Source organism: Physeter macrocephalus, chromosome 4 (genome assembly GCF_002837175.3).
Source record: "Physeter macrocephalus isolate SW-GA chromosome 4, ASM283717v5, whole genome shotgun sequence".
Classification (NCBI taxonomy): Eukaryota; Metazoa; Chordata; class Mammalia; order Artiodactyla; family Physeteridae; genus Physeter; species Physeter macrocephalus.
This window is the reverse complement of record NC_041217.1, coordinates 107798085-107810764: the sequence shown is the minus strand read 5'-3', so window position 1 is coordinate 107810764 and position 12680 is coordinate 107798085. Positions and strand designations below refer to the sequence as shown.

The 12680-nt window shown below is 35.3% G+C and overlaps 1 protein-coding gene across 2 annotated transcripts in view; it reads right to left on the bottom strand.

Annotated features, from left to right (window-relative positions):
* The window catches only part of SELENOF (selenoprotein F), a 37929-nt gene that overhangs the window by 16641 nt on the left and 8608 nt on the right, over positions 1–12680 (bottom strand). For both annotated transcript variants that reach the window (XM_024119892.3, XM_007107218.4), the window contains exon 2: positions 12086–12253. In XM_024119892.3, the coding sequence (XP_023975660.1) occupies positions 12086–12253 (168 nt within the window). The remainder of the gene's footprint in view (positions 1–12085; positions 12254–12680) is intronic.

The following is a 12680-nucleotide window of genomic DNA, read 5'->3' as shown; positions in this document are numbered from 1 at the left end:
TTTCATCCCTTACTGTATACTTGGATTACCTGAGAAGATTTTGAAAATTACTGATCCCTGGAACCCATCCCAGTCCAAGTAAATCAGGATAGTTGGGTTGAGATCTAGGCATCAGTATTTTAATTAATATTACTGCTTTTACCAAGTGATTGTAAAGGGCAGCCAGGGATGCCTTGGACTACACTCAGCTATTAATGAGGCAAAAATTACAAAACAATCAAACAGTAGGCTTCTGCTCAAGAGACTAACCAAATTAATTCTAAAAGGTAAACCAGGTAAACACTGACCAGAGCAAGACAAATGCTGCAATACTCTTTTTCTTCTCATATGAAGTACTGCTTGCAGTCATACATTCTTATTTTTGAAATCCTCTTTTTTTTTTTTTTTTTTGCGGTACGCGGGCCTCTCCCTGTTGTGGCCTCTCCCGTTGCGGAGCACAGGCTCCGGACGCGCAGGCTCAGCGGCCATGGCCCACCGGCCTAGCCGCTCCGCGGCATATGGGATCTTCCCGGACCGGGGCTCGAACCCGTGTCCCCTGCATCGGCAGGTGGACTCTCAACCACTGCGCCACCAGGGAAGCCCCTGAAATCCTATTTAAAGCAAAACTTTAGAAAAAAACTGAAGAAACTTTGAATATTAAGTAGCAATATGATGAAAATTATCTAATGTTAGGTGAACAAAAGGAAAAATTTTTACTGCTGAACGAATTCAGATCTGAGGAGTAACTATTTTATAGGTCTTCTGAAGGCTTGCTCTTAAATAAAATGTAGGAATTTAAAAATAAGTAAGTATGGCTATAACATGATGAAAGCTAGGTATGATTTAGAGATCTTAAATGAAAACTTATTATGATACGTTCAAATATATGTGAGCCACTCTTTAAACATTAATTATATCCAGTGTAATTTCTTAAAGTCAACTTTACTCCTTTCACATACATCTGGTAGAGGAAAAATATCAACATATCATGCAGAAGCTATTTTTTTTTTAAGCAAAATTTAGTCAGTTAATTCTCAGGGAAAATGTTTCCAACTAAAACTACGTCTAGTGATCTGCTGATACTTTAAATTTTAATTCATTGTTTATCAAGGTCATTCCTGTATTTTGTGATTTTTTTTTTTTAAAGTGCCTATAGTGATAGAAACAAAAAGCTACAATTACACATGGACAAATAACCAGGGTACTAAATAGTCTGCGATCTTACAGTAAGCTTTTGTCAAGATTTTAGTTTGTCACCTTAAGTGTATAAGGCAAATAGTGTATTTATTAACATTTTCATACACAAACTGACTGATGGCATTCTTGCATAGGAACGATGAATGAATATGGAGGAATAGGGAAATAAGTTGGGTTTTACAATTTTAGCAAACCAAGCTGGTAAATAATGCTCTAATATTATACCCCTGAGATTAAACTATTCATTTTTAGGTGCTTTCTACCAAACTCTGAAAAAATATAAAACAACGACTGTGCCTAAGGAAGATCCCTAAGTTTGACACTTATTCTACTACACTATTAAATTGCTATTCTTCTTTGAATCTCGTGTCTGACTTGAGATTGAGAAAACTAGAAACAAGCAAGGTAACATCTACCTTAATTTAAATTAGGCTCTAAAGAAGGTAGGAGTACACTGGGGGAATCTTTCCATAAAGATACAATTACTGTTCCACTAAAAAGCTCAATGAAAATGTACAAAAATAAAATAAAATAAAAATGTTTCTCTGACATCACCACAATCTAAATTAGACCATTTCAACTATGAAATTTGAGAAAAAAAAAAAGAACGAGGCTTCTTTCAATACTGTGATAAGAAGTAGAATTTGTATATATACCTAAAACAAAGAGAATTTCATCAGCAAGAGCTTAAGACTGTAACTATTAGACTTTCACCTGGAAACAAATACACCCACAGATACAGACACACACATTCCTATACATACTTCAGCTACAAGTATGAATAATTCAGGGTATCATTTGGGAACAATGTATTCAATCCTACTAATACCTAGGGAATATCACACAATATAAAGAAATAACTTGACACAATGCCACTATATTTCCTGAGACCAAAATATCCAAAGAATGGTAAAAATGACCCTAAGCTTGACTATCTTAGTAAGCAGTTTTTAAAATAAAACCAATTAGCCCCTTGGTAACATGTGTAAGTAAAGAAAATGGTAAAAAAAATTCAACGTATTTTTGCTCCTAAATGTTTGAAAATTATAACGTATATCCCTGTTAACTTGAAAAACTGAGATCCTGTTAAAATACAGTTCAATATCCAACCGTTCAATAGCCTCAAAAAATGAACATGAAAGTGCCATATATGGCAGGAAAACCTGCTTTTCAAAAGAGAATTCAATTCTTTGTGTTAGTGTTCCCCCTACCACTCCAATACTGAACACTGTTTGTCATAAAAAAAGGGGCAATTATTATTATCTTTAAGAAAGGTTACAAATATCTGAAATAAAAAAGAGTTGGCTCAAATGATTTTATTCTATTAAAATTAATCATCTAATATATTTTAACTTTAAGAACAGATACAAAAAAAGCCATAATAATCCAAAAGTTAAACAGTACACAAAAATTAAGAGCAACAATATGAAATTAGAACAAAAGAAACCAGGCCATTCCACGCATTTTTATTTTTTGTGCACTCTGACAAGTATACTATCTATTTTAGAATTGACTATGGTACCCAGATAAAATTCATGGCCTGCTAAATTAAAACTTAACACTTAGTTCTTCAAAAAGAAAACTGAAAAGGCAGTTTGGGGCTAAGGGTTGTATGCTATATTAAAAATTATCCTCTGTTGCTGTCCCTTTTCCCATCCACCACCATCACCTTAAGGGGCTACCCTGTAGTTACATGGAAGTCCTTTGTAGACTTATGTTGGGGTTAGCAGTTTCTCAAATAAGAACACTGGAAAGCATCCTCACTCATCCCTTCCCCATTCCAATCTAGTCAGTCAATAAATCCTGTAAGTTTTATTGCCTAAATCTATTTCAGATCTGTCCCTTCTCCATTTTTACTACCAGTGTGTTAGCTTAAGCCCCTGTATCTTGCCTCTGGAAACTGGCAATCTAAGTTCTTTTTCTGGCAACAGTATTCCCCTCTGCCCTGTCAACTATCATTCACAACACCAACAAAAGTTATTAAAATACAAATCTGATGTCAATTCACTGTTTATAATCCTTACTTTATAATCCTTATAATCCTACTTACTTACCTATCGTTATCTCTCCTCATAATAAGCTATCTGATTTATTTTAGACAGCCATCTCTCTCATGTTGACCCTGTATCTTTGCATTTACTTTTCCTTCTGCCAGAGACGACCTTCTAATTATTTTCCAACTTATTAAGCATCAACTTCTACATAAGCAAGTGGTAATATTTACTTGGGACTGTCAAATGGTTATACCCTTCCTTTTACGTGCTTTCATACCACATATTTTGTTTACAGCACACATCTCACTGAATCCTTGAAAGAAATCAATGCATCTGGAAAAATAATAAAAGGAAACAGTACAGAAGTGTATAAAAGAAGTAATTTTTCTTTGCCTCCTATCTCATTCAATAACTTTTAAACTGTTTTTAGTTCTTCTACTGGTCACTTCCATAGTGATTAATATGGTTCTATCTATAGTTCTTGATTATGCCAACTTTAAGAGATTTATTGATTCCTTCCTCCTTCCAACTTTTATTTTATTTCTAATTTTTTTAGCAGCTATAACATTAGATATTATGCTTTAGCCCAACAGAATATCCTGCCAACTGCATTCTAGTATTCCAATTTCCATGTCTATTTCTTTATCTCCTCCAGGACAGTGACTATTGTCTTATTTTGGCATTCTCAGAGCCTAGAGTAAGAAGTAATATTCAATATATAAACAGAAAGTTTATTTTGACTCTGAGGTAGGTATGTCTAGGAAATGCAGTTGTAAGACAGCCTGGAGGTAGATTATGAATTACTTTAAGGATTTATTTCCCTTTTAAATATTACAGTCTGCAAAGGTGACAGAATGTTTTAACATGCTTAGATAGAAGCTGATCCTGATTTGTAAATACCTAAAAAAATTGACTACATTTAGTTTTCATATTAAAGGCAGAGAAATGCCTCATCTAGAAAATATAAAAAATAAATTTAAATAATATTTTCAGTCCACTGAATAACTGCACAAAAGAAACTTTAAAACTTTTGTTACACAAATATATGACACATATGTTTATTGCTACTTGTTAGCTCTATGACTTTAGGCAAGATCTCCATGCCCCAGACTCAGCTATGAAATGGAGATGATAATGGTACTTACCTCATAGAGTTGTTGTGAGGATTATACAAGTTAATTCATGTAAAGTCTTGGAACAGCACCTTCATATTATAAGAACTTAATGAACGTTAGTAGCTATTATTATTAAGTAAATATTTGTGTCATTATTTACTGCTGTTGCTACTCAGGAGTCTTACTTAGTGATTCTCACACTGAATTTGAACTGTTGCCAAACATTATTCAGATTTGGTTTTTTTTAAAGCTTCTTTCTGGACAATGTTTTTATATTATAATTAGAATAATCTGTTGAATTAAATTTGTTTCCTTTGAAGAAATCAATTCACGTATTTGATACTACCGACACTACAAAACTGAAGCTATTTTAAGCAACTGTGAAATTTCTTTAGCGACTACAATTTCACGCACAGTTAGCTTAACCTCCATTTCATCCTTCTATGTTTTACATACCAGTAGCATTCTGCTTTTGATAGGCTAAAGCTTAAAATTTGCCACTGTTTTGCATAATGCTGTTTAAGATGACTTAAATTACTCTAAAGCTGGCTACAGAATTTCCATGTAAACTGAAAATAACAAAATGTTTCAATGCTCTTTTATCAGAAATAAGAAAAATTATGTGACTTACTTAAAATGTTTGGTTGGGCCTTCAATAAAGCCAAATTCATTAACATATTCTTCAAAAACACCAAGTAATGGAAGCCATTAAAGTCTGTGGTAAACTGAGGAGTAAAGATTTGGTAATTTTAAACAGAAACTAGTAATGGGACTGTGTTATTAAATTTGTTAACTATAAATGCAAAAGGGGCAGACCTTCAGAAACCCTGTCTGGTGTTTTACATTTAACTCATTGATTTTCCTACAGTAATTCTGTGAAGTAGGTATTACTATTAGCATTTTCAAGATGAGAGGCAAAACAGTGTCGTTTAAAAACTTGGGGCTCTGGAGTCAGAGAGACTTGAGATGAAGCCAGGTTCTGGCACCAGTTTGCTGGGTAATGTCGGGCAGATTACACCCTCGTTTCCTCTTCTGTTAAATAGGGATAATAGTATTTACCTTATAGAACTGTTGTGAGGATTAAATAGATAACATAGGTAAACCACTTTAGTACATAACCAAGGTAAAATAAACACTTAAAGCTGAGCCAATGTAATTATTACAACAAAACTGAAGATTTTTAAGGGAAATAAAATCCTTTTATCAAATACCTGAACTGTTTAGGTATTTTACAGAACCAGTAATGGTATAATTTGGTGATCTGCAGCCTAGGTTTCTACTGATATTCTGTGAATAAGACCAAGATGTTCCAAAATTCAAATAAAAGAAATCTCTTCTCAATCTGTAGAGTTAAAAAAAAAAAATTCACTTCTAAGTTTTTCTCTTCGAAATTTTCTTAAACCTCTGAAATCTGTTACTAAGTATTAGATTAAAAATTGAGCTCCACTTTATCAATGGTTTTGAATATTTTTTAGTAGCAAAACCTTTTCTCTTCAAACGCAATCTTTCATATGGCATTTTTTTTTTTTCTGTACGCGGGCCTCTCACTGTTGCGGCCTCTCCCGTTGCGGAGCGCAGGCTCCGGACGCGCAGGCTCAGCGGTCATGGCTCACGGGCCCAGCCGCTCCGCGGCACGTGGGATCCTCCCGGACCGGGGCGCGAACCCGTGTCCCCTGCACCGGCAGGCGGACTCTCAACCACTGCGCCACCAGGGAAGCCCCATATGGCATTTTAAAATGATCAAAATGCTACACATTTTTGAAGTACAAATTTGCAGTATTTTCCTTATTAAAAATGTGTCAACCAAGGCCTCAAAAAGTTGAAATCTAGGGCTTCCCTGGTGGCGCAGTGGTTGCGCGTCCGCCTGCCGATGCAGGGGAACCGGGTTCGCGCCCCGGTCCGGGAAGATCCCACATGCCGCGGAGCGGCTGGGCCCGTGAGCCATGGCCGCTGAGCCTGCGCGTCCGGAGCCTGTGCCCCGCAACGGGAGAGGCCGCAGCAGAGGGAGGCCCGCATACCACAAAAAAAAAAAAAAAAAAAAGTTGAAATCTAGGGTTATGTTTGACATAATTTACTTCTGTTTTTTGCTGCACATAAGCAAGTAATTACAAATGGTCAAAGTTATCATACTACTAATTATTTTATCATAAAATATTTCTTCTTGATTCAACTGATCCAAGAACTTGAAAGTGGAATAATAGAAAATTTTGTTCCAAATTTTTATTACTGGCAAATCTAATAGTTCATGTTATATCTCTTATCTATTTTCTTTTACCCTATTTTTCCAATAGCAATAATTATTATGCTATACTCTGAGTTCTCCAAATTTACTGTTTTTTTCTTGTTTTTTCTTCATCCAGAAAATCAGATACTACTACTACTACTACTGTCATCACCACCAGCCCCAAGTATTTACCTGGTAATTATTATATGCCAGGCACTATTTTAAGCAGTGTATGTATATTAACTTATTTAATCCTCAAACCACCTTAGGAGATAGGAACTATTATTACCCCCAATTTATAAATGAGGAAACAGGCACAGAGTGATAAGTAATTAGTCCAAGTTACCAGCTTGAGTAGCAGGGGATCTGAACCTAGGTAGTTTGGTTTCAGAGCCTGTGCTCTTAAGCACTACTCTAAACTCCCCCCCCCAGCCCCAAATACAATCAAGACTGAATGAACAGCAAATTAAGTTGAAATTAGTTGCTTATTGGTTCATATATATGAGTAATTCGGCTAACTGGATTCTTTTCTCCCAAAAGGTACTCTGGTTCAGTAAGTAGCCAAACTTTCAGAATAGTAGTTCAGAGATAAAGTAGGTGTGAATGCAAAATAATAGAAAATACTAAAAACCAATTAAATAAAAATAATCTGAAAGAAGAAAAAAGCATTGGGACTACAAGATCTTAAAAAGAACAGGTATTAGCTAAGGAAATAGGGGCATATAACTAAGGAGAAATACAAAAGTTCTACAGTAAGAATGTCTGGAAGAAGCTGAAATCATTAAGATATGAAAACTTAAATGAGACAGAAAAAAAAAGCACCTAGCTGACAACATCAAGTTCAAATTCACAGAACTGGGAAGATTATAAAAATATGAGAAAAATAGCCCATTTATTGAAATACTACATTTAATCTTATAACCCTTAGAAAACAGAAGTTAAAAAATTCTTAACAGAATCAAAATGATTTGATTGTTTGTTCTCACAGGAAAACCCCAGGAAACTCTTTTAACTGGATGGTCATGTATTCCTTGAAAAAGTATCTATTAATGTTTGTGATCAGACTGGGAACACTAAAAGTTTGTGCTAAATAATTAACATCTCTTTTTTTTAGATAGATTTGGGAAGCTTATGGTATCCTTATAAATAAAATACAGAAACGAAAATTCTATATATATAGTTAGATGAACAATTAGCGTTACTAATAGATGACTGACATCATGAAGACAAACTTTCTTATTTTTTATATTTAGGATATATAAGTGAAATACATGAAAAGGGTATTTAACAAACATCTACAAAGTTCAAGTATATTTTCAACATAATTTTTTAAAAAAATGACCTTTTTAAACTTGTTCTTAGTAAAAACAGCCTTATTCAAGGACAAAAACTTATGAAATATTGTAAGCTAAAGGCTGGGGATTCAGAAACATAAAACATAGTTCCAGACTTCAAAGAGCATAAAACATTGGGAGAGAAAAAAAGCCAAACAACAGATACAATATAGTGGTGGTAAGTGTAAATCAAGGGTATCCTCAAGTGCTTTGGGAATACAGAGGTGTAGCTAACATAACTTGGAAGGGCCAAGGGTAGTGGGTAAGGAGGAGAAATTGGGGAAGAGTTCCCAGAATAGGGGACACTTGAGCTAAATCTTTAAAATGGCTCAAGGAGAAGTGATTTACTCTAGTAATTGAGGAAAAAAAAAATAGCCTGTTCTTTACCTAAGAGCTGCTTCATCCACCTGCTCCCTAGTGCAACTTTCCACATAGCTAGTGTGGCAGCTAAAGGTTCTTACATTATTCCAGAATCCTAGCTAATAACTGGTTAGTGACCCAACTTGAGATAGTAACAATCCTTGTCTAAAATACTTCAAAATTGTGAATGGGGAAGAATTAGTCCTTTTCTGGTGGGAAAAGCTGTAAGACAGAAGACTTAGGAACTGGCTGTTGTCAATACTATGTTTTCCCACCACAGGAAAAAGTCAGTCAGTAGTGAAAAGAAGAATGGTCCCTCCCATTCCATCTTAAGATTCTATATATAAAAAGCTGAAATCACTTACCGTACTTAGTAAATATTAATAGCACCAAGAATTAAATATTTTTTCTTTCATTAGTTTACCTTTTTTTACTTTAAGCTACAAATGAGAACGCTCCTCATAATTCAGTCAACATCCTTACTAATGTTTATAAACTGTATCTAGGCATGTATTTATGAGCAAAACTAGTTAAAACAGCAGTAAAACAGCTTACAAAAAAATCTCCTTCTAGGTAGTATTTGTGATGCTTACTTAGGTCCTTTATGATCAAAATGGGGGGTGGGGGGAGAGAAATAAGACCAAATAAAAAGAATAAAGGAATACCTATTTGCAGAGTAAGGGATTTTGAAGACATTTTCTGCATTTATTATGAATAAGGTTTTGTTTTTTTTTTAACAGCAAATTTTATGCTTCTGCCTATCAAAGGCTAAATTCAGCCTGTTGAATGAGTAAACATTAGAAAAATGATTAGCCTCATCCCTGGACAGACCTATAAAGCATGCAACTAAGCAAGAACTAAAATGAGTATTCAGGTAACATTTCTTTATTATAAATTGCCAAAACATTCCTGCATATAAACTACAATTTTTCCTCTTCTAAAGAATTTATATTCCCAATGATTTACACACACACACAGCCATGTTTAAGTATTTTTAATATTTTTGATGTAAGGCACTAGTCTACATACTGCATTTTTACTTTTATTAAAGTAGGACTAAATTAAACTATAATTTCAAAATTAAGCCTTAAGCCAGAGTTGAATGAGACAGAAAAACTATTATATATATAGTTACCTATAATTATGTACCAATAATCCAGAGAGCAATACTGCACAGATTAAATCAAGTACCACTTCTACACTTGAATGCATTTTGCATCTAAATGGAGGCTTGCCTGACATGCCTTACTTTTATATTTCCAGTACTATTTTAAGTGTTCTAGTTCCACTAGGCTTATTAAAAAAAACATTCATTTATTTTGTACAACACTGTGCTAGGAAATGCTTAATGAGAAGTACATCTTACAGATTACGGGCAAGGACTTAAGAAAAAAACAATGGGTACAGTATAAAAGGTATATTAGGATACAGGCTCACTTGCACTTAGATATAATAATCATTTCAGTTTGTAATTAGTTAGGCATATATTAAATGGTGGACTACTTGCCTACTATTATTGCTGAAGAAGCAACACATAGCTCAGTTAATAATGAAAACTGGGGGGCTTCCCTTGGGGCGCAGCGGTTGAGAGTCCGCCTGCCGATGCAGGGGATACGGGTTCGTGCCCCGGTCCGGGAAGATCCCACATGCCGCAGAGTGGCTGGGCCCGTGAGCCATGGCAGCTGAGCCTGCGCGTCCGGAGCCTGTGCTCCGCAACGGGAGAGGCAACAACAGTGAGAGGCCCGCGTACCGCAAAAAAAAAAAAAAAAAACACACACACAAAAAATAATGAAAACTGAACAGGAATATAATGAATTTGCGAAGTGTGTGACTGAAGTTTGGTTCCACTAAAATTATACCACAGGGACTTCCCTGGCGGTCCAGGGGTTAAGACTCCGTGCTTCCACTGCAGGGGGCTCAGGTTCCATCCCTGGTTGGAGAACTAAGACCCCTCATGCTACACGGCATGGAAAAAAAACAAAAAAATTATACCATAAAACTGGTAATATTATAAAGAATTACGAAAAGGGCAATTAGTAAAAGCTTTTATATGCACTTGGTTTACAGTTTAGGCACATCTGATAACAGTCAAAGGGTAGACTTTCTCAACTTACCCTTAATTACAAAGCGGGCGTGTGATAAAGATTATTTATTATAAAACACCCCTTGTTATTCAATCCTTGTAAGTTTGGTGTCTCACAAATAATCATTGTTAGTTGAGTAGTTGTACAGACCATAGAATAATAGCTTAAAGATGAGAGGATGAATCACACTTCAGCAATTTGTCCCATGTGAATATGTCATTGATAAAACAAAACAAGAAACAAGAGGGAAGGGTCCTACTAAACTAGTTAGGTCCTACATCTTAAATCTATTTAAAATCAAGTTTAAAAAACTTGTTTAGATTTTATTTACTTGCAATAAAGACTAACTTATATGTATGGAAATCTTCTAAACATTAAAATATATAATTGGTATATGTGAACCAAGAAAATGAAAAACATGGAAGACTTGGAAGCCATTTGTGAGACACAGGAATTTCAGGTTTACAACTGAGAAATCAAGTGTAAATTCTGGTTGAACACTAACATGGTGAAAGCTTGTCGGCTTGTTTTTCTTACAGAACTAGAAAACTGTACTCAGTGTTAGAAGTAAACCTTTACTACCTAATAATGAGAAGATACAATTACTGTTTGAAAGCTTTACAAACCATAACGCCTCAAACAGGATTCAGTAAGTACAACTGAAAGAGAATAATAAAAGGAAACAAAGCAGAGAGATGCTAATATTTTTTTTCTCAAACACAGGGACCTCATTAATTCAGCTTTATTTGGACAATATAAATGACCTTTTCAGTCTACTTTATAAATTAAAGAAGTCTAAGGGTCTAATGAAAAGATTTAAAAATTGAGCAAGTTTACTATTATTTTGAACAGTGGGTAAAACAGTAGCAGACTTTATTGGACTGTTAGAACTACCTATTCTTGGCTGTTTTCAGGTGTTAAAGGTGAGATTAGGTATCAGGAAACATTAGTTATAGATGTGCAAATTGTAACAGACCATATTCTTTGTTAACCAGATTAAAAGTTATAATTTAGGGATTCCCTGGTGGCGCAGTGGTTGGGAATCCGCCTGCCAATGCAGGGGACACAGGTTCGAGCCCTGGTCTGGGAGGATCCCACATGCCGCAGAGCAACTAAGCCCGTGCGCCACAGATACTGAGCCTATGCTCTAGAGCCTGTGAGCCACAACTACTGAGCCCACGTGCCACAACTGCTGAAGCCCGTGCACCCAGAGCCTGTGCTCTGCAGCGGGAGAGGCCACCGCAATGGGAGGCCTGTGCGCCGCGGTGAGGAGTGGACCCCGCTCGCCGCTACCGGAGGGCCCGCGTGTAGTAACAAAGACCCAACGCAGCCAAAAATAAATAAGTTAAATAAATAAATTAATTTTAAAAAAAGAAAGTTATAATTTATTGTTGACAATTATGTGCCAGATAATAAGTGCTTTACTTTCATCTCAAATTTCATTATAAGACTGGGTTCTTATTACAAATGAATAAAAGCATCTAATTAATTATTCTTTGGCTTTATGTGGCCAGAAGGTAGGAAGACTGGATAGATTTACAATCTAGATATGCTATAGTAATTCTGCTTCCCTTCTGCTGGACAACCATGGTAGGATGGTATATCAATCTGTAAGCATACTTTTCCTCCCTATTTGCTTTGATTGATCTAATGGGTCCGCAAGAAATCAGTTCAGTTTCTAAAACTACAAAATGTAAAAGCTAAAGACTTCTTTATATTTAAGTTGATTAAGCAATTTAACATTTTACCTTATTTCAACTAAACCATATAATGGAAGAGAGATACTAGAAAACAATACCTTTTTGGTTTCAAATTGTGCTTCTTCCTGACAGCATCCTCTACAGTCAGGATCCAGTTGAAGAAGGTTGAACTGTCCAAGTAGATCACAGGAGCTGCAGAGCAAGTTGCTGGAGAAGCCTAACTCTCTGCAAGACTCTGATGAAAACTCTGCCCCGAACACAGAGACCTGAAAACAAAAAATGAGGGAAAAAAACCCCTTAACTTCATGTTTACATTACAAAGCTTCCAAAAAAGGAGAAACCAGGGTTGTCAAAATCGAACACACTAAAGACAGTTAGTGAAATGCCTCATTTGGAGACAAACTCTTAATTATTTTTATACTTTATAACTTAATATGACTCTTTGGTTCTTCCCACATCCCCAACAAATTTTTTTCTTAAAAATTTGTCATATTGCAGCTTGGCCAAAACATGGACTAACAAAAAAGATCATATATTATTTCTTTATGATATATACATTACATATCTTTTGAAGAAAAATGAATTTCCATTTCATTTTAAGAACTTAGCACATGTTCATATGATGCATGGAGTAACATTAACTTCTAGGTCCCTACCACACCCTACAAACTTACCTTCATTCACATCTAGCAG